The 25,997-nt window shown below is 55.9% G+C and overlaps 2 protein-coding genes across 2 annotated transcripts in view; both read right to left on the bottom strand.

Moving 5' to 3' along the window:
- The window catches only part of LOC100444490 (ras GTPase-activating protein 3-like), a 122,990-nt gene that overhangs the window by 82,315 nt on the left and 14,678 nt on the right, over positions 1–25,997 (bottom strand). Inside the window, 1 exon segment of the mRNA XM_063717203.1 lies at positions 524–641. Coding sequence (XP_063573273.1) covers positions 524–641 — 118 coding nt within the window.
- On the bottom strand, positions 14,221–24,154 carry LOC134760376 (uncharacterized). The gene is made up of 2 exons (XM_063717202.1): positions 16,612–24,154; positions 14,221–15,645 (listed from the first exon to the last, which is right to left on the bottom strand). The coding sequence occupies exon 1, from the start codon at positions 23,414–23,416 to the stop codon at positions 21,299–21,301; it is 2,118 nt and encodes a 705-aa protein (XP_063573272.1). The 5' UTR covers positions 23,417–24,154; the 3' UTR covers positions 14,221–15,645; positions 16,612–21,298.

Here is a 25,997-nt window from a genome sequence, read left to right as displayed (position 1 = left end):
ACTCCTGCGAGTCCGCACAGGGGAGCCGCCACCTACATGCACTTCCTGGACAGCGGGAGCATTTAGCCAACACCAGTTCACACCCACGCACCACCAAGGGCAGAAGCTCAGCTGCCTGCACACCAGAGCCCCAGGGAGCATCTCCTCCTCAAACTAAGCAGCAGGAAAATGGGACGGTGATGTACACACTCAGGACATTGTCTACACGCGGGAAAATGGGACGGTGATGTACACGCTCGGGACATTGTCTACATGGGGGAAAATGGGACAGTGATATACACGCTCGGGACATTGTCTACACACAAAAATTCCCTACACACGGGAAAATGGGACGGTGATGTACACACTCGGGACATTGTCTACACACAGAAAAATTCTCTACACGTGGGAAAATGGGAAGGTGACGTACATGCTCGGGACGTTCTCCACACGCGGGAAAATGGGAAGGTGATGTACACCCTTGGGACATTCTCTACACCAAAGAAAACACATCAGTGTCAAGTAAAGCAACAGAAGACATTACCAGAGTGACTTTTCCACAATTTTGGTCCTGAAAACCTCCTCCTGGTCCAGGTTCACCGTGCAGTAGCAATCCCTCATCTTGCTTGGCCCCAGGTAAGAGGGAAGGTTTTGGGCTTCACCTAAAAAATAAAAGCGACATACATCATCAGCAGCGTAGAAATGTTTGTTCCCTGCTCATCGCAGACACGTTTCCGAACAGTAGATTTACTTCACAGCCATACACCGGCCTTTGCTTGTGTGCATTCACTAGCTCTCTATAAAGTCTTGGTTTTTTTGCCACAAGTCAAAACGTGGATGTGCTCCCCACGTGTACTGCTGAAAGGCAAGGGACACACACGCCACCCTCAGATGCAAGTCCCGCAAGCAGGGACCCGCCAGCCTGGGACTCAGGATTGCCGTGTCTTGTTTACCCGCATTAGTCCTTTTATTTTAATTTTTAACATACAATTTTCCATCTCTGACCTGTTCGAGTGCACAGTTCCGTGGCATTAACCACGTTCACCGAGTTGTGCAAGCATCACCACCGTCCTTTCCGGAACACTCTCATCCTCCCAAACGGAGACTCGGTCCCCATTCAACACTCACTCCCATCCCCCTCCTGCTGTCTCCCAGCGGCCCTCACCCCACTTTTTGCCTCTGTGGATCTGACTGCTCTGGGGCCTCACGTCGGCGGATCCACAGGACATGTCCTTTCAGCCCGGCTCACTCTACTCAGCAAGTGTCCTCCAGGGTGGCCCCTGCTGTGGCTGCTGACTGGATTCCCTTCTTTCTTAAGGCTGAATAACTTTCCATGATGCAGAGGGATCTCATCTTGCTTATTCATTTATCCACTGAGTCCCTTTTTATATTGAATTTTATTTTATGACATTAGGTCAAAGTTGGAGCTAGAATTAAAGGAAAGAGCTCTTTCTTGTGGACATGAGTTAACTGTAAACTCCAGCTGTTCAAATTGCCAGTTAAGAGAAGTGTCCCAGGGAGACCTAAGCTAGGTCCACGTCTCCCTCCCTCAAGCCCACAGAGACGCCACCTGAATGTGCTTGAAGGAAGTGGAGCCAGTTCCTGGCTGGCCCTGCAGAAAACGCCCCTGATGCCGGACTCCTTGTTTGCCTGGGGTCAGTCTGGAGGTCATAACTGAACCCCAGCTACGACTTCTCTGCTGGAAGCTTGGAGCACGCCCCAGCGGCAAGCCTAAGGGCCCAGTTTATCGGAGAATAAGGAGTGAGCAGGAAGGGATGAGTGACAGCTGTCAATCCAGACAGCGGATGCCCAGTTTAAGTCCATTCTGTAAAAGAAACACCTCAAACACACTTGCGCCTCCCCAGGGCCTTTTCTGCCTCCGTCATTTGGCTCTAAAGATGCCTGGCAGTGGTGTCTCGACGACGCAGGACGAGAGGACAGATGCAGGCACAGGCACCACACTGAGACCACACCAAGGCTCCTGCTGGTGCCACTCGGGGCCACATCACCTTATTCTTGTTGAAACAAACAAAATCAAAAACGGGAGCAGAGTAGAAGTTTCTCAGAACCCCACTTCCACCACTCCGTGCTGAATGTTTCACATCAACTCAGCAAGCGCACACGTCATGGCTCACATGGGGCAGTTGGCTCATTTCAAAGATGCCAGTTTGCAAACTAGCATGCCAGAAACTCCAAAGGGCAGAGAGAAACTCAGTTTGAAGCTTTTTAAAGACTTTTCATCCACAATATTAACCTGACGCACTGTGAGAAGGAGCAGAAGCCCCAGGGTCTGGATGAAGCCTCCTGTGTCCACGCCGCATATCTGTGGGTGTTGAGGTGCCGGCAGGCGTTCCCAGCAGCACCCGCTGCTGCCCACACGGAGCAGGTCTCAGGGTCTCAGTGCTTGTGGCCGTTTCCTGCCAGTGCCCCCAACACACAGTCTGCCTCTCTGGGCCTCAAAGTCCTGAACTGCAAAAGCAAGAGACACAGCAGCTCTCGAAGGCTCCTCCAGCTCTGAGATATCTCTAATTCAAAAGGTTCTGGAAATTTTTATTTTGGGAATCATTAAGGAAGCATCAATGATAATCGGTTGGTGGGAAAAAGCAAATGAATATTTCCTGATGGGCACTGGACCCTCAGAACACCTCAACATGGCAACTCTCCCGGGACGCGCCTTCTTCACCCGCTGCATGGGAGAACACAGCCAGGCTGCTACGAGGCACCTGGCTCCAGGCCAGGCCTCAGCTCAGTTATCAAATGTCAAAAGACAGGCTTTCTGAAGGTTCCCACCAATATGAAGGTCCCACACGCAGCACACGCAGGCAGCACACGCACACACACGCAGCACATGCACACACATGCAGCACACGCACGCAGGGTGTGTGACAAGTTCACAGGCACGAAGGGGCGAGCACGGCCGACGAGCTTCTCCAGAGAGGGAAGGGAGCCTGGGGGATGGCAGCTGAGGTTCCCGGAGCAGACACAGCCTTCCTGGTTGCCACGGCTACCCCTGAATTTGAGGGCAGCCACAGCACACCCAGCAAGTCGGACGGGGCCCCTCCAGCCTCCCGGCCCTGTTTTGGAACTGATAGCTTCTGCAGCAGATAGAAGTCCTTATCCTCAAACACAGCTTGACTTTGCTGACTTTCGTTCTGACACCTTTACGGTGTGACCTGATGCTGACCATATTTCCCTTGAGATTTTATTGGGGTTTTTTTTGTTTTTGTCTTTGGGAGTTTTTTGTTTTTCTTTTGTTTTCTGGGATTTCTTTGTTTTTTGCAACAAATGAGTGTAGATATTTAGCTGTAAGTTCCTGTGTTTCTTAAAAGGAGAAAGAAAAAAGCTTTTGAAAGTCCTGTGGAAGATGGTGTTTGTGGATAATACGGAACTGAGATGTATTCCCACAGGGCCTCAAATCACAGCAGTACCAGCTGTGTCTTCCGAAGGTAGACGCTGCAGGACGGAAACACACAAGCTTTCCCTGGACTCCCTGTAAGACAGACGCTGCACGACATGAAAAGGCCAGGTCTCCCTGTGCTGGCGCCAACACACCGGATTCATCCCTCCCTGCCTCCCTGCCTCCCTGCCTGATGATGCCCAGTCCCGCCGCACTGGCACCAACGCACCAGATTCATCCCTCCCTCCCTCCCCACTCAACGATACCCAGTCCTCCCACACTGGCACCAATGCACCAGATTCATCCCTCCCTCCCTCCCTACCCAACGATGCCCAGTCCCCCCACACTGGCACCAAGGCACTGGGTTCCTCCCTCCCTGTCCGACGATGCCCAGTCCCCGGCCCCAAAACACACCAGGTTCCTCCCTCCCCGCCTGATGGCCCCGTCTTTACCTCCTTCTCCCTGCTCACTGTCATCTGGGGCTGAGACTCTTTCTTTTTAATCTACTTTTGCTATGATGCATTTAATAAAAAAAAAGAGGGGGGACAAAATGCAAACCCATTTCCCTGCCTCAGGCTTCTGATGCCATCACCTCCAGGGCATTGGTTTTGTTTCCAACGGTTAATAAAGCATTGAAACAGGAAAAAAAAAAAAAAAAAAACAACTCCTGAGAAACATCCTGGTTGCTATGACGACAGCAACACCAGGGAGCCTGCTGGACCCACCAACATCCAATGAGCTGCTCAGACCAGGAGGGCTGGACCTGCTACAGCATGGCCTGGCCATGTCGCCCCGGGGCCTCTCCATGTGCCACGTGCACCAGGACTGAGCCTCTCCCTGCAGGCCCACAGCTGAGCGGGACGGGGGCTGCCCCACCTCCCAAGCAGCTGTTTCTTCTCCACCACACCCCAAACAGCTGGTTCAATTACCTTCACCAAAGGTGCCTGTTCTGTCTCTCCTAGAGGAAACGTGTTTTCTCTTTTTTTCTGGTGCACAGAGACGTTCATATAAAAAGACAAAGCTGTCTGTGGTATACAGTAAGTGCCGAATTATCTGTTGCATGCATGGATGAATAAATGAATTAAAAGAAAAGTAAACTGGTTTCATCCTAATAGCCAAATAAGTAACAGTTCTCATGACCACTTTTCCCATGGACCGTGTCACTAAAACACATGCGGTGTGTTCACCAGCTGGCAGACCGATGAAGACAGCCAACACAGCACCTCGCATCAGCTCTGAAAACTCAACTAACAGGAGTAAAAGGCAGCACTTAAACACATTTAATGTAAACAGCATAACACCGCAAAACCTGATTTCCAACTCCAGGGATCAGGCAGTGAGTAACAAAAACAAAGGCCCTGATCCGAAGCGTCAGGACTCCCATGCCCACAGCAGCCCTTCTGGGCCGTGGAGGGAAGCTGCACCCTCAGGGTGAGCACAGGCCCAGCCCTGACCGAGGGTTAGGGTGCCCAGGCTTCCCTGGAGACCCACGCAGGGTCTCCAAGTGCTGACAGCGAGCTGTCGGCGCGGCCCGCAGCACCCGGAGCCACACCCCTGTACCCGGGAGGAGCTGTGAGGGCATGGGGAGGTCTCCACAGACCCCACCCCGTGCTGCTCCTCCCTGCAGGCATCCCGGGGAGGGCCATCAGGTGGGGCTGGCCTCATCTGCTGCTCAGCACAGCAGCGGGCGTCTCCCAGGCACTCAGCAGCTCAGCTCAGCGCCCAGCGAAGAGGGCGAAGGAAGGAATGAAGGCAGCCACGGGTGAGGATGAGGGCCCAGGGCTCCACTGAGCAAAGCTCCTGGCACCAACCCCGACAGAAGACGTCCTGGAGAGGCCAGGGCTGTGCTGGGACTGGCTGCGTCCACCCAGGTGGGGCGCTCTTCTCTTTCCCACGTCATCATGGCGTTTTACTCAACTACAGGTCGGCCTCACTGAAATAACGCGGAACGGGTGATGGCGACGGCCCCAGTGCACGGTCCAGCGAAAGCAACCCCTTTCCAGCAATTAAGCCCAGGGCCCATCGGGGAAGGAGACCCTGCGGGAGAACTTGAGAAGTGTGGCTCTCAAGGCTCCCAACCTCAGCCTTTTAGTCCTCCCAACACAAAACATTCAAAGGGGTCTAAAAATTTTGCTAGGCACACAGCGTCTTCTAACAACATAAAGTATTTACCAGAACAATAGTCTTGTGCCTAAACTATCTGAATAAATGATGAACAGCCCCGTCTACTTTGGGCTATTTAGAAGCCTGGAACAGCGACCCCAGCCCCGGCCCCTGGGATCCTCACTCGAACAGGTCCTCCTCCAAGCCCTGGCAGGGTCTCAGTGAGGCACAGAAGCCTCTGTGCTATGCGTGGGTACAGACCCCTCTCCGGGCTCTGAGCTGCTGACTGCAAGGCCCGTGTGCCCCCTGGCTGCTGTTCGCCTCTGGACACGGGGGCTCCGTGACTGGCCTCTGAGTGGGCCTCAGTGCCTGTCCGCACCGGCCTCCCCACCCGGCACCCTCCATGGGACGAGGCTGCACATCTCGGTGGGCTGACTGCGGCGCAGAGGCCATAAGAGGAAGAGGTGGGGGGGCCCCGAGGCAGGGGACACAGCGTCTTGAGGACACAGCATGACGCTGACCCCCACGACCCCTGGCAACACAAGTGCCTTCCCGAAGGGCCTGCAAAGCTGCCAGAAACAGGCAGAACTTGGTGAGGCCGTGGGAGTGGAGTTTCCTCTGGGCCGAGTCGAGGGCAGGCAGCACCTGCTCTATCCTCACGCTCAGGAGGGGCAGAGGCCGCTGGGCTTGGATGGAGCCAGGCCCAGGCCTTGTCCAGGGCTCTCCAGGGCACCATGCTCCTCCCTCAAGAGGACTCCTGTGGGTTATGAATGACAGAAGCCCAGGCTGCCATCCTCAAGCAAGGCACCCCCCGATCCTCCTGGCCGGGAGGGGCTGCTGGGAGCCCCTGGCACCAGTGGGTTTCTGTGAGTGGTGGAAGGAGGAGAGGGCTCTGCGGGCTGATTCCAAAACTCCCTGGGTGACACCACCTGCCCAGGGAGGGCCGAGCACTGCCGTCCAGGGGGTCTGCCCATCGTCCAATCTCCTTGAGAGCACCTCCAGTTCCCTCCAGCCTCCACGGCTCTTCAGAGGGCACGGGAGGTTCTGCTGAGGGGCGGGCGACCAGGGCTAGGTGTTAAACCCTCCCAAATAATGGACACATTCAATGTAATTGAAACTTTCACCACAGGGAGAATAAGTCTATGGTGACGGGGTGGCAGGAGGGGTCCTAGAAGGCGCCCACTGTGCTTACTGGAGGCCTGACCCTGACAACGGCTGAAACAGGGGTCTCCCCCAGGGGCCACTGAAACAGGGGTCTCCCCCAGGGGCCACCTCCCAAGGCACGCTTGGTTGTCACTATGGGCTGTGCAACTGGCATCTGGTGGGCAGAATGCAGGGTGCCTTCTGTTCAGTGTCCCGCTGCACACGGTGCCCCAGGGCACAGGGCCGTCCACCTAGAACACCAATAGTACCGCACGGCACAGGGCCGTCCACCTAGAACACCAATAGTACCGCACGGCACAGGGCCGTCCACCTAGAACACCAATAGCGCCCCACGGCAGAGGGCCGTCCACCTAGAACACCAATAGTGCCGCATGGCAGAGGGCCGTCCACCTAGAACACCGATAGTGCCCCACGGCAGAGGGCCATCCACCTAGAACACCAATAGTGCCACACGGCAGAGGGCCGTCCACCTAGAACACCAATAGTGCCACATGGCAAAGGGCCGTCCACCTAGAACACCAATAGTGCCACACAGCAGAGGGCCGTCCACCTAGAACACTGATAGTGCCACACGGCACAGGGCCGTCCACCTAGAACACCGATAGTGCCCCACGGCAGAGGGCCGTCCACCTAGAACACCAATAGTGCCACACAGCAGAGAGCTGTCCACCTAGAACACCAAGAGTGCCCCACGGCTGAGGGCCATCCACCCAAAACACAACAGTGCCCCAGTTACATGCTCTTGGTGCAAATGACCCTCCTCTCGTGCTTGGTGCAAAGGCTATTAGAAATGGGCCACAGGGGAGATGCTGCCACATCACACCAGAGATTCATGCATCCCAAGACCCAAGTGATCCCTAAACATTTAGGAGACCTGGCCTTGGAGCCAGGTCAGCCAGATGGTTGTCCAGGCCGGGCCTCCCCAGGGCTGCCCAGTCTCCTGATGCAGTATAACCCTCAAGGCGTGGGGGCCGCATCACCCAGCACTCTGGAAATGCTGTCCGCAGACCACGGCCACCAGCACGTGCACTCTCGCGGTTCCGACTGCCTGTGATTCCAGCTGGTCTACGATGAGCCGCTGGGGAAAATACTTCAAGTCCTGAGATGAATGGAGCAGCAGTGCCTCCGGAATATCCTGAGAAACACGACTCCAAACCCTGTCAGCTGGTTCTAACTGTGCTCACTCTTATAAACAGGTAATAAAATATGGGAAAGGTGATTGCAGACAGGGGACCTCTCCTCCACAGAGGTGTGTCCACCAGGAGACTGAGGCAAATCCTATGGGTTCAAAACCGAAGTTTCACTGGCAGCTGAAAACACCCAGGGAATAATGAGGAAAGAGAAAGTAAAGGTGGGCTGAAATGAAGCCGCCCTTCTGAGTTCACAAAGGAGCAGAGACACACCGGTGCTGCACAGGAACCCTCAGGGCCCCCGTGTTCCTGGCGCGGCAGAGCCTGCCCCGCATCCAGGCTGCATCTCCTGAAGCTGTGACTCCTCTCCTGCGAGTCCACACACAGGACCTCACACCCGCACTCACCGGCTGCGGCTGCACACACAGGAGAGCTTCTCACAGGAGAAATGCCCGGACCCCACCCAGAGATTGCCATTCTTTGACTAGGAGGGGGCTCCAGGCAGTAAGAACAGACATTCATCTTGATTAGAAAGCTTGCAGGTGGTTCTGGTGTAGCCAGGACTGAGAGGCATTACTTACTGCTGAGAACTGAGAAGGTGTGAAGATGCCCCCACCTCCTCGCCCCACTCACCAGGGAGCTGCGGGTCTCACAGGGGCTGGCAGAAGGCCCGAGACGTCCACGTGTGAGACGAAGGACAGCACCGCAACAGCAGAGCTGGAGCTGGAGCGTCTGCAGGTGCCCTGGTTTGCCTCACGCAGTACCAAATTGGGATTGGGAACCCAGTGATGCCTGCACACATATCGGCTGCACCTCAGGAGCAGGGCCTGAGCCTCGGGAACCCTAGTCTCTTATAACGGGCAGTGGCAACAATGCTGACATCTGCCTCAGATAGAGATGCTTTCTTCCTGATCACGGACAGTGGGCAAACCTCCCTGTGCTTCGAGGCTCCGAGGCTGCTCCCCGGGTGGACACACACCCTTGAATGGAGAGTGAGGAACAAAGAGAACTGGGTCTTTCTCCCTCGACGCACGGCACTGAGAGAAAACCATGAAGGACGTCTCCCAGCAGCGTCCCGTCTCTGGAGGCAGCTGCAGAGAAGGAATGGGGGGCGAGGAAAACAACTTTCCTTAACCCAAGCGAGGTTTAGTTCACACCCAGCCTGTATGCGAGAGGGGAACGGACAGGCCTGGGGCTGCACCCCCAGGTGGGTGGTCCCAACAGAGGTTTAACAACACCTGGTTCTCCAGGGGAAAAATGCATGCATGAGCTCAACTAGGTTAACTAAGTCATACATTGCACTAGTGTAAAAGATGTGTAGCACACAACTCACAAAAAATAATGAGATACACAGTCCTCTATTTCAAACTCACAGAGCTAATTGATTTTCACAGCAAACTCTTGTCTCTAAGCCAGTCCTGGGCTGCATTTAACCAGGATTTGACAAACGGAGGCAATGCACCCTCTGCTAGCTCGTTCTCAAAAAGTGCGTCATCACTGAGTGTGTTACGTGTCGACCATTAAAACATTTCTCCCACTCATACAAATTATATTAATTAGGCTGACACCTCTTCTGGCTTCCACACTGGGAATGCTGGAGCCTCACTCATTCATCAATGTCACAAGCAACTTTGTTGAATCAGGTAAAGTTTTAAATACCAGAAAAACACTGTCTTAATTTTTTGTGCTATTGCAGTGTAACCGCTATAGACAAGATCATTCAATTCAGGTTAGCAAGATTAGATGATCAACAAAACCTTTGTTCAGACGTGAGCTCAATTTCCTCCAGCGTGTGGCCCTTCCTGATTTCTGTGGTGTGAACATTCCTGGCCAACAGCAGCCACCAAACCTCTCCGCACTTCTGTTACAGACAAGTCAGAGAGGCCCAGAAAAAGGGACCAAAATTGAAGAACCAGGGAATTTCAGAGGGAAAGGAAGGGAAAATCCAACTGGCAAGCAGACCCCTGGGCCATGTGCTAGGAAGGGGTTGTGCCCAGCGAGGTCTACCCCCAACCAGGACGGGTGGACAGTGGCCCCAGCACGCCCTGCACCCCCTGCACCCCCACGGCCCACCAGGGGCCTGCACCTCTACAGGAAGGACAGAGGGAGGAGGAACCCCTCAGGGCTGGAGAGCTGCCAGCCACTGCTGGTGCTGGGCCCCGCCCCGAGACAGTGTCTAAGCACCACCCCATGGACAATCTGAACCTCGAGGGGCCTGATCCCGGCCCTGACCCATGCCAGGGGCCCCAGCCGGCGCTGCATGCCGGAGATCCGGGCTTTCCTTGGCAAACACGCTCGGCTGTCCTTGTTTCCAAGTCACCCCTGTTGGTAAAACAGTGAAGCTAGCAGTGAAATGCACAAAACCCGAACAGCCCCAGAGTTGGAACTGGAACCTTCCAGGGAAGATGGCAGTGTCTAAGTGTCTCCCTTAACTGCTGCAGGTGCACCTGGGGTCCTGGGGGTGGACGTGAGAGGCTTGTGGGCCCTGAAGTCACCTGCTGGATTCCAAAGTGGGCCATGCCAATGGCGTCTGGAAAACATGGAAAATGTCATTCCCAGGAAATGTGGCACATCATTCACCCTGGACCACGGCACCAGGAAATCAACTCACCCTGGACCACGGCATAAAGACAGACAGGGCCCTCTCATCAGAAAGTGGGGAGCAGAGGTCTCAGTTTCCAAGGACCCCACAAGCGACATCTGCAGGGTGAAAGACCCCGTGCCCAGCACCGAAGGACCTGCCCGACACACAGCCCCCAGCCTTGAGCGGAGACCCCCAGACTGCAACAACTGTGCAATGCACATGACCTCCCTTTGGTTGTGAGTCACAGGACTGTCTTAAAAAGAGTATCTTCTTCCAGTGCCAGAAAACAGAAAGACGGGGGCTGTGAAGCACAGGATCCACAGGCGGGCGGGGGGTAGGCGGGCAGCAGGTGGGCGGTAGGCGGGCAGCAGGTGGGCGGTAGGCGGGCAGTGGGCAGGCAGCAGGCTGAGAAGCAGAGCAGAGCCCCAGCCAGGAGCCCAGAGGGCGGCAGAGCAGCGGGCACCGAACCAGACCGTCGGACCTGTGCTGTGGGAGAGCGAGAGAGAAGGAGGAAGAGAGACGGAGACAGAGAGATGGTAAGGGGGAGAGGGGCAGAGAGACGGAGGCAGGGAGGGACAGAGAGGGAGTGAGAGTGCTTCCCACAGGAAGAACCAAGCTCAGGTCCCACCCTCCCCCGGAGCCTGGTGCAGCTGCGTGGGATGGGCAGGAGGTGCGAGGGGCTCTGTCTCTGACGTTTTGTGCCAGCACTGCCCTCTACACACACTCTCAGGAACCATCACGACCCCATTTTGCAGGAGAAGATGCTGAGGCCCAGGGTGGTGAGCAGGCCACACGGCCGGTGGCAGGGGCGGAAGTGGGACTGCAGCCCACCAGGTGGTGTCACGGCCAAGGCTGCAGCGTCACTGCCCGTCCTGCCTCACCTACCCCCAGGGCAACGCTCCCAACTAAACCACCTCTGTCCTATGGTCTCCGGGGCTTCCTGACCCCTGGGAAGGGCGGCGAAGCCTGTGGAGGCTGGAGTCCTGTGGGCTGGGGGATGACAGGAAGACCAAGTCATCTGTATAATCGCCGTGGACACAGCCAGCAGTGCCACCCACCCACCCACCCACAAGGCAACACGGGGCCTGAGTCCAGCCCCAGGCAGGTGGGCTTCCAGAGTTGGGGTCCCTGAACCAAACCACCCCTGCTGCTCGCTCACCTCTAAGAGTGAGGCTGCCATGCTGTCAGCCAAGGATGCTCACGTGGGCAGCTCCGGTTCAGCCGGCCCCAGCGGGAGAAATGCAGCTGTGGCTGTCGTGGAGGTGGCTGTGGCCAATGGCCGTGACTGTTGCTGTGCTTGGCAGAGAAGCCAGGTGCACTGGCTCTGTGCTTCAAGGAGACCTAGAGGGTGTCCCCCAAGTCAGCCGGAAATGTGTGCACATTCGCCCTACCCCACTGTGCACCTGGCCCAAGTCGGGAGAGATGCCCAAGAGACCACAGCCAGCTTCAGCACAGTGAAGGCTGCCTTGGCCCTTCGGGGTGTCTGGGAAGAGCTTGGCATTCTCTCTGGGGTAGCTCTCACCCTCGCAAAGCACAGAGAACACCAAGAACCCCAGACACACGCTACATCCAAAGGGAAGGTCGGGCGGCTCCCAGACGGGGGGACGGGGGACACAGAAACAAGCCGCCAAGGAGCACCTGACACCGGAGCCCAAGTCTCGGTTCAGCACTGCCACTCCCGATGCGTCCACGCTGCCCCAGCCACAGACACCCACAAGCGATGAGACCTGAGATGCCACCACACCCTGGCCAGAGGCTCAGCCCACAGCCCACACCCCATGACCTGTACCCACAAAACCTGTAGCTAGCAGGAACCGGCCTCTCTGCCTGACCCTGTCATCAGGGGCGGGAACTCCGGTGGCGGGCACACCCAGCGCAATTACAGGGCGAGCATCCGATGCCCTCCTAGTGGGCCGGCCACAAAGCCTCTCATCAGCCGCCCCGTGGAGAACCACAGCCAAAAGCCTGAACTGCCCGAGATTTGGCATCTCAATGGCACCTTCAGGATAGGAGAAAATAGCAAATCAAAACTTTGGTTTTCTGTTCCTTATTTACGACTCAGGACAAGACTGCCTGAGAGAGCATCAGACTCCAAGTGCAGGCTGCAGTGCAGTGTCTGTTCTGGATGGGGGGGCTACCCCCTCTGCAGCCCACACATGCTCACCCCCTCCCCAGCCCACACATGTTCACCCCTCCCTCCCCACACACGCTACCCCCTCCCCTCCCCACACACGCTCACCCCCTCCCCTCCCCACACACGCTCACCCCCTCCCCTCCCCACACACGCTCACCCCCTCCCCTCCCCACACACGTTCACCTCCTCCCCTCCCCACACACGCTCACCCCTTCCCCTCCCCACACACGTTTACCCCTCCCCAGCCCACACACGTTCACCTGAGTGTTGCCAACACCAGTGTCAGCAGCCCTCACAGGAAGGGTGGCCCCCAGGCCCTCGTCCCCCCGCGCCCAGCCTCCACCTCGGGCCATAAACACCCTTTGGCCAATTGGCGCACCCTCCTCCAACAGACTGTGACCTCCCCAAGCCCCAGAATCCCTGGAGATGGAGAGCACGCCTGGCCCCCAGCCAGGGCAGGTAGTCTCCAGGGCCAAGCCGTCACCTCAGGAGGGTGGGTGGGGCTCTCCCCAGGTGGAGGGCAGCTCCGGGACTGGGAGGACGACCCCCACGCAAGCCCCCACCCCGCCCTTGGGCTCCAGCCTCATCCCCAGCAGCCGCCAGCCCTCTGAGATGCCAGGGTGCCATGGACCCTGCACCAAGAGGTGCTCACTGGGCAGCCGTGTGACCAGCAAGCAGAGGCAGGTTCACAGCAGCAGCAGAGCTCTCCAGAGGCAACTCCACCAAGGGGTGCCGCAGAGCTCTGTACCCCCAAATTTATGAGGAGCCCGGCTTTGGGATGGGACACCTAGGGGAAAAGGGCTCAGGAGGCCTGAGCCAAGGAGGAGCAGCACCGGCAGCCCCCCTCCTCCAGCACGGGGACAGGGACCGCTGGCATCGAAGCTCCTCGCCTGCCTCCTGCCTGACAAGGCCACAGGCACATCCGGGGCCAGCACTGACCAAACAGACGCTCCCTCCACCTCGCTTCACCCAGCCTGAGGCTGGATGGGAGGCACTGGCGTCTACAGCAGACCCACAGCATTCCAGAAATGACAGAAACCAGGCCAGGCTCTGAGCAGCCCGTCCGTCGTCCTGACACCTGACCATGACGGCATATTTATGGTGTCTTCTCAATCTTTGAAAAATATTTTTAAGAGAACATGAGAATAAATCAATACTCCAGTGGCCTAAAGAAGTCAGCTAGCTGTGAAACTATTATGGTAAGCTACACAGTGAGGGGAATCAGCTTGGGGGAAAGGAAGCGGGCATTCCACAGTGCGAGACTCTGACACACAGAGCGCCTTGCACCTGCCCTGAGCCGAGCAGTCCTGACCCTGCAGAGCTGCCGTTCCACTGGGGCCATGGCAGGAAATCGCAGGCACTGAATGGGAGGAAGAGGATGATCGGGTGTTGGGATGGGTGCGCATCTCAGAGCAGCACATGGCAGCCTCTGGATGGGTGTGCATCACAGAGCGGCACACAGCAGCCTCTGGATGGATCACAGCCTCTGATGGGTGCATCACAGAGCAACACATGGCCTCTGCTGTCTTTTCTGATGAACTTTCAATAATACATAGAAACATATGGGTTTAATGTTTCCTGTGTGTGTTTACAGATGTGTGTTTAATATTGAATGTGTGTGCACGCACTGTATCTCCACGGGGCAAAATAAGAATGGAGAGAAACTAACGCAAAGAAAGACGCTAACGTGCTAGGCTTTCAGTGGGGACAACTTCTCATTCTTCAAAAGTTTCAGTGGGGACAACTTCTCATTCTTGAAAAGTTAAAATTAGCTTTTCCAAAACATCTATAAAGCAACAGAAATGCTTACAAATTTAACAGCATTTGAGATTATTATAAATAAAAATGTTAGGTCTAATTTCTCTTTTGCCAACATTTCCTTCGTTTATATTAAATATTGACAGTCAACTCATTACGTGTAACAATAATGGCAATTTTTCCTAATGAAGTTTAAACATAAAATATAAAATGTAATGTAATTCGGAGCTTTGTAAATAAATGCCAATTTTACTTAGCGTAGGTGTAGAAAATTCACACACAAGTCTCACTTAGAACATGCTTCCCACTCCAGAGCATAAGCCCCTGGCGTGGGGAGGGGTTGGGCTCTGTCTGAACTGATCACCACCATTGCTTTATTAATTGTTTTTGGTTTAACACCTGAACCAGCTGGGTGCAAACTATGACACACGTTACAAAACCACCTGTCCATCCTCCATGCACATGGAAGGCACATGGCCACAGAAACCAAACTATATGCTGTGTCCCTTTTAGAAAGCTCTGCGTATGTTTAAAATTAAAAGTCTTATAAGGAAACTATTTTTCTGTATTTTAAAATGTTCTTAATTCCAAAGAAATAGATATTCATTCCAGCCAGTTAAGTCTCCAGGTAGAAAAAGTTAACTTTTTTCCCTCCCTCAGCCAGGCCCCCCCCAGAGCCGCAGTGGCGAAGACAGCCTGGTGTGCACGCCCCCACCTCCTCTCTCATGTGCATGGCCACACCTCCATCAGATGTGCAGGCATTTCAACATGGCAGTCTCCATCCAGCCACGGTCTGCGGACAGCGTTCAGGCTCCAGCCTTGACCCTGGGCACCCTGACCCTCACGGGGGACGTGGCCTGTGTGTCTGCCTTTGTGTCCTGGTCCTCACAGGGGAGGGGCCTGTGTGTTCCACCTTCATGTCCTGACCCTCGCAGGGGACGGCCCTGTGTGTTCCACCTTCATGTCCTGACCCTCGCAGGGGACGGGCCTGTGTGTCCTGCCTTCATGCACCCTGACACCATGGGTCTGATTTTCCCACGCTGGAGGTCTGCTTCTGAACGGCTGCATCTCCTCCTGCAGGGGAAGCCGTCTGTTCACCCATGTGCCTGTCCTGTCTGAGGCCTGGGCTCTTCCTACCCAGGTGTTGGGGGCTGGCCTGTCCCTCATGACGCAGGCAGGCGGCTGGGGCTCCCCGGAACTCCAGGCTGCTGCGGGTGTCCGCTCTGCCCTGGGTGAGGCTCTAGAAGATTCCTGTGGAAGCGACTGTGTCTAGGGGAGCCCATTCCCCAGTTTAAAGGACGTCCCCCACCATGGCTATCCACATGCCCAGTCCTCTCAAGAAGTTCCAGGCTGCCAGGATCAGAGGAAGCAGAAGCCGCTGTCCTTCAGCAGGGCCCTGCAAGAGCAGGATGAATCAGCGGGGCCATTCAGAACAAGGCTCAAATTACTGCTGTACTTTTCAGAATGGAGCCAGGCTCAGTGTTTCAGAACCAGAGGCTGACGTGGATCAGCTCGCACCTGGCCTGGGACCTGAGCCAGCCCCTGAGTGCCACTCTCCATGGCCGCCTCAAAGGCTGAGCCTCTCCAAGCCTGCTTCCCCGCCGGCATGGTGGGGGTGGCCCTGCAGGATTCCCTGAACACTACGAAAAACCTGAGCCCCGCGTCCGGCCACTGGATAAGGACCTCTCCAAGCCTTTCTCCTTCCCACTCATTCCCACCCCCAGGCAGGAGCAACCAGCGCTGAGAAGTCCTGTCATCCCCACAGCCGATCATCCTCCGTCATCCCGTCCATCACCCCGCGTCTGTCACCCCACAGCCCATCATCCTCTGTCATCCCCTGTCCGTCACCCTGCATCCGTCATCCCCCATCACCCCGCATCTGTCAGTCACCCCGTGTCCGTCATCCCCTGTCCGTCACCCCATGTCTGTCACCCTGCATCTGTCACCCTGTGACCATCACCCCCGTCTGTCACCCCACATCCGTCATCCCACGTCTGTCATCCCGTGTCCATCACCCCACGTCCGTCACCCCCATCCATCACCCCGCATCCGTCATCCCCCGTCCGTCACCCCACATCTGTCATCCCGTCTGTCACCCCACGTCCGTCATCCCCCATCTGTCACCCTCTACCCGTCACCCCACGTCCGTCATCCCCCGTCCATCACCCCACATCCATCACCCTGCGTCCGTCATCCTCCGTCCGTCACCCCGTGTCCGTGATCCCCTGTCTGTCACCCTGCATCCATCACCCCGCGTCCATCACCCCACGTCTATTATCCTGTCTGTCACCCCGCATCCGTCATCCACATCCCATCACCATGGTGCTATTTTCTTGGTGCTAGAGCAAGGGGGGATTCACACCTTGTGTGCACAGCTTCTGAGTCACTGGGTGGCTGGGCACAGCCTCACTCGGGAGCAGGGACCCACGGAGGGTGTGGCGATGACACAGCCCTCGGCTTGCTCTCCAGGAGTTCTTCTGATACCTCGAGGACATTCTGGACCCTGTGTCTGGGTCCCAGCCCTTCCGTAACAATGTGGCTCCTCTGAATCAGTCACAAGGAAGATCCAACTTAACACAGAGAGTTTTTCCCAAACAGCAGAACTAGCGGCAACACAGGCATCCTGCAGTTCAGTGCACCGCACGCAGCGTGCGGGTGTTGGAGGGCGAGGCTGCCGTGGGCTCCCGGCGGATGGTGGCAGGGCAGACCCAGGTCTCTATCACAGCAAAGCCTCTCCATTTGGCCCCCTCCGCCTGTTTACAACCTCGAGCTGGGTCAAAACTCCAGGGGTACTCAGAGGGAGCATTTCTCCCCAACTGGATTCCTTAAGCCAGAGGGCAGGCAGCAGGGCCCTGGCCTGACAAACACACACGGGCCCCCGACCACGACCGGCTTCATGATGGTCACAGGATGTTCCGGTGGCTTCATTTTTAGTCCACACCTCTGGTGCCAGGGTCTTGCTCGGCACTTGTGTGAATGGCGACCACGTGAAGCCTCTGTCTTGAGAAAAGTGTAAACAGCAGCTGCCTTTCAAGGCACTGAGGCCTTTCTCGAACTCAGCTCGTTTGCGCTGCGTGGTTCCCAGTCCAAATCCTCAGACCTGTTCACAGCCTCCTCTTGCCTCAAGCATCTTAGAGCTCCACTCCAATCCACACCCCAGCTGCCTTTTACAAAATTGCAAGCCAATGACAGCTCGAAAATAAAGTGAGAAAAACACCGACCAACATTTACTCAGCGCCTGTGGTGGGCTGCGAACGTTGACACAGGGTCCTCTCTAATCTTCTTACATGCAGATCAGCCACGAGGGCCACGGAGAGGAGAAAAGCGCAGCTGAGCTGTTTTCTCTTAAAGCAACATAAACGTCAAAGCAAAACTGGAGCCCAGGACTCTCTGACTTAAGCTCATCCTCCTTCTGCTCCATCCCGGCTGTGCACACCCGGAGACCAGGCCCTCGAGCCTCCAAACGCCGTGAGCAGCCTCCTCCTGCTGTGGCTTCCAAAGAGACATCACCAGAGGCGGGGCTGGCACAGGGCCACGAGGCAGGGGACTGGGTCTCTTTGACCAGGGGTGGTCTCACGGCAGCACGAGGCTCAGCATCGTGTGGGTCTAGCTCTGGGACACGAGGCAGCCCCCAGAACACCCTTGGGGCACAACTGCCCGGTGAACGTCCCGTCTCCTCAGCCACCCACAGATGCTGCCACAGCTGCACCCTCAGGGCAACGAGCATCTGGCGGAGCCCAGTGAGAGCCGTGAGACACAGACCTCAGGGCCAGGCCCTCTCCCCATCACAGAAACCTGACCAGTCACACGTGGCTGCAGCTTGGGTGGTTGGTAAAAGAAAAATTATTCCTTCTATAACCAGAAAAAAATAGTGAATCAACAGAAACAGAAATGCTCAGAATAAAACATAAAAAATCTAAGTCAGTGGGACAGAATTCAGCAGTGCCCAGGAGGGCCTGGAACCTGGACCCCTGCTCTGGGTCCATGGGCTTACACAGCTGCCAGGACCAGGGAGAGACAGACCTGGGCCCCTGACCAAACCCTGTGCTGTAACGCCCGCAAGGTAGATTTTAAGTAATTTAAAAATTATCAAAAGGATAACATTTCATGCCTGTGAACATTACATGCGACTCAAATCTCAGTGTCTGAAATAAGGTGAAATGGATACAGCCCAGCTCACTGGACGGCACTGTGCCTGCGGCTGCTTCCCTGCACAGCTGCGTGACCCCCGGCCCCACACAGGACAGGTTCCGCGCACTCGGCCGCCACCTTCCTTGCACGGCTTCTCAGGAAAGCAGCAGGCAGCTGTGGCCCAGCGTAAGCCGGCAAAGCACTTCTCTCCCAGAGCCCCGTTTCCTCATCAGCAACAAACACAACAAGCTTCCTCCCCTGGCTGCTGTGAGGACCGACAGCCCCTCCTGGCACCTGCACAGGGCGTGACACACACATCACAGCCGTCTTCACCCGCTCAGCCTCCCTCGTCCCCACGGCCCGGACCGGAGCCTCAGAGCACCAGGACACACCCATCCGGACACCAGCAGGTTTGACCCCACAGACTGTGCTTGGCTGGGGAGTGAGAATCCTCCTGAGAGAGCCACGGTGTCCCAGTTGGGGGGCAGCAGAATGAGAGTCTGGCCGTGGGCCCCAGTCGGGGGCTGAGCCACGCTCTGGTCAGGAACGACATCGCCAGACACTTGTCATAATCCAGGGCTGCTCAAAGTAAAAAAAACCCTAAAACTGCAACATGGAACGGCACAAACGAGCTGCAGGCCAAGTTCCAACGGGCTGAGCCTCAAACGAGCTGCAGGCCGAGTTCCAACGGGCTGAGCCTCAAACGAGCTGCAGGCCGAGTTCCAACGGGCTGAGCCTCAAATGAGCTGCAGGCCGAGTTCTAACGGGCTGAGCCACAAACGCGCTGCAGGCCGAGTTCTAACGGGCTGAGCCTCAAACGAGCTGCAGGCTGAGTTCCAATGGGCTGAGCCTCTAAGGAGGGAAACGTCACTTCCTGCATCACACAGAGCCCAGCCTCTCCATGTCCACTGACAGACCTGGTATTTGCAACTATGTCCATGACCATCTCTGTTTCTCCAAAACAGCCTCTAGCTACATAAGCTGTTCAGAAAACCTCACGTGTAAAGCAGAGAATGTCAAACCTCCATCTGTGGTCAGGAATTAGGACATCCCCAGCTGCAATTTGAGCAAAAACGGCGCTTCCAGAGGATCATCAGATCCTGTGTCTTGGTTGGGGTTGGGGCCCATCAACTTAAAATAGCTTCTGTTTATGCTGGTGAAGGAGGCACAGACTTCGCCCTATCTAATTCCAAGGAACAGGTGAGGGTGGGAGCTGTAGTGGAAGAGACAAAAGCAAAAGGCAGATTCACCCCTTTGTGTGGTCCCGTAAGTGACACTGTCCCTCCCTCTCCCTGGAAACAGCGGCCCACAGGCACACCCCCAGCACCTGGGACAAGGGCACACCAGGCTAATTTTTAATCAGATGGATTTAGTGATAGCAAATAAAGAGAAGGAGAACAAAACCCTCAGCCAGGCTATTGTGAATGGGTGTTACCAAAAAATGGCATTAGCAGGGCACCAGGGGCCAGGCCAGCTCCAGGCAGCCCTGCATCTGCTCATCAATCCCCAGAGTCTTCCAGGGGACCCAGGGCAGCCGGAACCTGACCGGGTGGAGGATTTCCACCACGAGAAAGTCAGGGCCCTCCCCAAAGGAGCAGGAGCTCTGCAGGTGACTGTTCGGGAAGCTGGTCTGCTCCTGATACCCCGCAGGAAGAGAATCGCAGTCTTTAGACTGGGGTCTCAGATTTCAGGTGGACGGGAACTCTCTGCAGGGCCTGTGGAAAGAGAGATCCCAGCCCCAGCTCTGTAGGGGTGGGGTCTGCCACGAGCACTTCACACACGTGCCCGGGGATGCTGGTGCTGCAGGTATGGGGACCCCGCTAGGAGAGCCCCGGGTTAAGGGTTGGTAACTGGAGAATGGGGTGGGGGTATGCCAGTTCTCCCTGCTTGCCCTGGTCCCACACACTCAGGCCTCTGTGGCCAGCGTGGTCCTCCTTTCCCACAGCCAAGGTGCCCCGACTGCCAGTGTCCACTCCCCTTGGGGCCGCAGGGGACACCAACATCCGAGGCAGAGGCACCGCTGTGGGCTCATCTCTCAGCTCAAAGGGTTTCCAAGAGAATCCTCAGCAAAAAAGCAACACTCCCCGTTCAGAGAGTGAATCAGAGGCCAGCAGGAGGCTGGGAAGGTGCTTAGCTCAGGGAGGGCTGGAGGGTGGGGCTGGGAGGCACTAAAGCCCTTGGGGCTCAGAGAAAGGCCCAGCCCATCCCAGCAGAGGCCGACCAGGACTCCAGAGGGCGCGGACACCCTGCCATGCACGGGAAGCCTTTCCTGACTTGGGGGCAGGAGCTGGAGGGCTGGGATGATCCTAAGGGGATGCTCGGCCATAAGCCACACGCCAACTCCAGAGCCCAACAGCTGCTGCCCATCCTGGGCTGTTTCCACGGATGAGGCTTCTCTGAGTGTAAGTTTGTCTGCTTAGCCACACCAGCCTCCTCCTGGCACGTCGTCTCTCATAGGCACCTTCTTCCATGGAGACTGGGGGCCTCAGACGGCTCCTCCCGACAGGGCCCAGCACTTGGGCAGACGCACCTGTGGCTTGAGCTCAGCACAACACACAGTGGCTGGCGAGGAACGGAAGGAGAATTTGAGAAATGTATCTAAAATGTCAAGCAGACCTCTGCTACATTCACTGGGAAGAACCATGTTGCTTCTGACGAATTTCTTAAAAAGAGAGAAAGATGCCAATGAGAAAACCAGAGGGGACAAATGCTACCCGGGAATGTAAAACAGTTGCCATCAGAGACTGGCTGGCTCACACCGCGTCCATCAGCCCACCCCACCACGGCGAGCATCTGAGATGTCTGTAGTGTCTGCGATGTCCATACGGCTGGCACCACGTCCATCAGTCCACCCACCATGGCGAGCGTCTGCGATGTCTGTAGTGTCTGCGATGTCCATACAGCTTGCACCACGTCCATCAATCCACCCCACCACGGCGAGCATCTGAGATGTCTGTAGTGTCTGCGATGTCCATGCAGCTCTCACCATGTCCATCAGTCCACCCACCACGGCGAGCGTCTGCGATGTCTGTAGTGTCTGCGATGTCCATACGGCTGGCACCACGTCCATCAATCCACCCACCACGGCGAGCGTCTGCGATGTCTGTAGTGTCTGTGATGTCCATGCAGCTCTCACCATGTCCGTCAATCCACCCACCACGGCGAGTGTCTGCGATGTCTGTAGTGTCTGCGATGTCCATACGGCTGGCACCACGTCCATCAGTCCACCCACCACGGCGAGCGTCTGCGATGTCTGTAGTATCTGCGATGTCCATACGGCTTGCACCACGTCCATCAGTCCACCCACCACGGCGAGCGTCTGCGATGTCTGTAGTATCTGCGATGTCCATACGGCTGGCACCACGTCCATCAATCCACCCACCACGGCGAGTGTCTGCGATGTCTGTAGTATCTGCGATGTCCATGCAGCTCTCACCACGTCCATCAGTCCACCCACCACGGCGAGTGTCTGCGATGTCTGTAGTGTCTGCGATGTCCATACGGCTGGCACCACGTCCATCAGTCCACCCACCACGGCGAGTGTCTGCGATGTCTGTAGTGTCTGCGATGTCCATACGGCTGGCACCACGTCCATCAATCCACCCACCACGGCGAGTGTCTGCGATGTCTGTAGTATCTGCGATGTCCATGCAGCTCTCACCACGTCCATCAGTCCACCCACCACGGCGAGCGTCTGCGATGTCTGTAGTATCTGCGATGTCCATGCAGCTCTCACCATGTCCATCAATCCACCCACCATGGCGAGTGTCTGCGATGTCTGTAATGTCTGCGATGTCCATGCAGCTCTCACCATGTCCGTCAATCCACCCACCATGGCGAGCGTCTGCGATGTCTGTAGTATCTGCGATGTCCATACAGCTTGCACCACGTCCATCAATCCACCCCACCACGGCGAGCATCTGAGATGTCTGTAGTGTCTGCGATGTCCATGCAGCTCTCACCATGTCCATCAGTCCACCCACCACGGCGAGCGTCTGCGATGTCTGTAGTGTCTGCGATGTCCATACGGCTGGCACCACGTCCATCAATCCACCCACCACGGCGAGCGTCTGCGATGTCTGTAGTGTCTGCGATGTCCATGCAGCTCTCACCATGTCCGTCAATCCACCCACCACGGCGAGTGTCTGCGATGTCTGTAGTGTCTGCGATGTCCATACGGCTGGCACCACGTCCATCAGTCCACCCACCACGGCGAGCGTCTGCGATGTCTGTAGTATCTGCGATGTCCATACGGCTTGCACCACGTCCATCAGTCCACCCACCACGGCGAGCGTCTGCGATGTCTGTAGTATCTGCGATGTCCATACGGCTGGCACCACGTCCATCAATCCACCCACCACGGCGAGTGTCTGCGATGTCTGTAGTATCTGCGATGTCCATGCAGCTCTCACCACGTCCATCAGTCCACCCACCACGGCGAGTGTCTGCGATGTCTGTAGTGTCTGCGATGTCCATACGGCTGGCACCACGTCCATCAGTCCACCCACCACGGCGAGTGTCTGCGATGTCTGTAGTGTCTGCGATGTCCATACGGCTGGCACCACGTCCATCAATCCACCCACCACGGCGAGTGTCTGCGATGTCTGTAGTATCTGCGATGTCCATGCAGCTCTCACCACGTCCATCAGTCCACCCACCACGGCGAGCGTCTGCGATGTCTGTAGTGTCTGCGATGTCCATGCAGCTCTCACCATGTCCGTCAATCCACCCACCACGGCGAGCGTCTGCGATGTCTGTAGTATCTGCGATGTCCATACGGCTGGCACCACGTCCATCAGTCCACCCACCACGGCGAGCGTCTGCGATGTCTGTAGTATCTGCGATGTCCATGCAGCTCTCACCATGTCCATCAGTCCACCCACCATGGCGAGTGTCTGCGATGTCTGTAGTATCTGCGATGTCCATGCAGCTCTCACCATGTCCATCAATCCACCCACCATGGCGAGTGTCTGCGATGTCTGTAATGTCTGCGATGTCCATGCAGCTCTCACCATGTCCGTCAATCCACCCACCATGGCGAGCGTCTGCGATGTCGGTGCAGGGGAGAGAGACCTGCCCTATCCTCAGCACGGCCCATGTGATGTTAGAAAGGCAACCGCAAATTCAGCTGTGGAGTGCAAAACGAATTTCCTCCTGTCACACGCTAACTTTCTGTTCTGGATTTCCTGGGGTTTCCTTTATTAGACTTGAGTCCAGAACTCCTCTGGAAACATTCTCTGGGATATCTCGGCCTGGCACGCACGGGGGTGAAGGAACGGGGACACGGACGGATGGAAGGAGATGAATCAATCAGCAAATGCTCCTTGCACATTTCCTAGCTCTGTCAGCCAAAGTGAGGTCTGACCACAAAAGCTACCCATTCACTTGCTAAATGGTACAAAATGGGCCCAGACCCTCATTTTCCCTTTAAGTAAATAATAGCATATTCTCGTCTGGTTCTTTAAACCACACAGGCCAAAATGAGTTGAGCACTATTATATATTTAATTGACTCATAAAAGCAACTTGTTTTTCTTCATCCTTCGCCAACCTTTGTTTATGAGCATCCCTTGATAAAATGTGGGCAGGCTTTCATTGTAAACCCAAGGGCAGGTTAAACACGCTCCCTCCAAAGCTTACTTGGCGTTGATTTTTCAGCCACCCGTCTTCATGTGCAGGGACAGGGCAGAGTCGTGACCAACAGTGGAAAGACCCACAGCTCCCAGCTCTGGGGACGACGGGGGGTGCTAAGCTGGGAAATTCCCAGGAACGACCCCTGGCCGTGGGTGAAAGCACCCCCAGCCCCACCCCCAGTTGTGAGCTGCTGTAGGTTCCCCAGCCCCACCCCCAGTTGTGGGCCACTACAGGTCCCGGCAGGAGAAGGCCTCTCCACAGAGAGGTCACTGAACAAGGCACAGGGACAGGTCTGGCCGTGTAAAAATACTTGGAACCCATGGGAGGCTTTGCGTGTGGTGTCATCGGCAGCTTCCATTATGTCCAGTGGCAACATGTTTAAGGCCCCTGTGCCGCCATGAGGTAGCAGTTTTCCCGAGCGTCTCCTGGCTGGGACGGCTGGTGAGGATGTGAGTTCAATAAATGAACATGCCACCTTGGTGACACAGAGGCTGGACAGTCACACCCACCCTCGGCCCGGGCAAGGCCACGTGTCCCACAAAACATAAGGCTTGGGTTAGTGTCGGGCACGTGGGGGAGGCGCCTGCCTGCGTGAAGGCTGGTCACAAGACAACTTCCCAGTTTACAAAATGGTTAACTGATTCATTAATACTCACCTCCTGTCACAAGAGACTCGCGCCCTAGAGATAAAGCCGTCAGAGGCAGAGCGCAGGCCTGGAAGCAGCTGGTCATGTCCATGCCCTCTGCAGGCCGCGTGTCCCCCGCACTGTTGCCTGCCGATTTGGTGGCTCCTCCCATAACACACAGCCTCCTATGTATGTTTTTACCCTACAAACACTCTCTAACCGGTCCAGAGGTCAGAAACAGCCGCAGTCTCCTACCTCTATTGCTTCTCAAGGGAAAAGCACAGCCTGGAATGATGAGGAGCCCCCACGCCTTCTCGGTCTCCTGTAACTACGTTGCTACAGATGTATGTGTTTGTGTGAAGCTATATTTAAATGTGAGATTATTCTTCTTGGTTAATATTTTACTTTCTGTCATAACCAGCATGCTTAAAGAAGAAACCCAAACGCTCTGTCAATGGGACACGTGCTCAGAGGCCACCTGCAGTTGAGGCAGGTGACATTCTGGGGTCCCTGGGAAGTTGTCATCACTCTGCTGACATGAGTGTGGATGTTGAGGCCTGGAGGGTGACAGGTCACACAGCCAGAGCCTGGCAGCAGCGCAGGGGTGGAACCCCCGGTCCCCTGCGGGCCTGTGCCCTCTCAGCCAGCCTCGCAACGCGCAGCTAACGCTCTTGAAAACATTCTCTGGAGGAATCCTGCTGGTCCTGAAGTTTTTGGCCTTGAGAAGGTCATCACAGACACCCCTCCCCTCGGGCCAGGCCTGCTGTCTTGTCTGAGGGGCCCTATTTTATCTGAGGTGATTTGCAACTCTGAAACACACATACATGAAATAGAAATACCGTCCTCCCTATTAACCTAGAGACCCCCATCCCTACCCCTCCCTATTAATGCTTTTTCATAAACATGCCGCATTCTGAGGAATCCAAAAGACTCCAGCGTAGGACAGACCACTGTTCCAAGCCACTGGGAAAGCGGAAACTGGTGACTGAGCGGCGCCCGTCAGAGCCGTTAAAATGTGAGGGAAAAGTACACCTTACCGCAGACGAACCCTTAGAAGAGGCAAAACACTACTGAGTTAATGCTTAATTTATTTGTAATGATAAAAGTGTTTTTATCACTTTAAATAATTTGGAAAAAGTTATTCAATGGCAGCCTAATAATTTTGCTTAATGAAAAATTAACTCTGCAAATACAGTTTCTACTATTCACACGGAGCCTGCAGGCTTGGAGAATCCTCTGCATCAGTGTGGGTGTGCACGTGTGTGAGGGGTGCACATGTGTGAGGGGTGCATGTGTGTGAGGGGTGTATGCAATGTTCCTGTATGCACATCTGTGGGTGTGCACGTGTGTGAGGGGTG

This window comes from Pongo abelii, chromosome 18, assembly GCF_028885655.2.
Source record: "Pongo abelii isolate AG06213 chromosome 18, NHGRI_mPonAbe1-v2.0_pri, whole genome shotgun sequence".
NCBI lineage: Eukaryota > Metazoa > Chordata > Mammalia > Primates > Hominidae > Pongo > Pongo abelii.
This window is presented reverse-complemented; position numbering and strand designations above follow the sequence as displayed.

What these genes read in the sequence shown, in the direction of transcription:
- LOC134760376 (XM_063717202.1), bottom strand. Translation starts at nt 23,416, where the DNA reads ATGGTGGGTGGATTGACGGACATGGTGAGAGCTGCATGGACATCGCAG.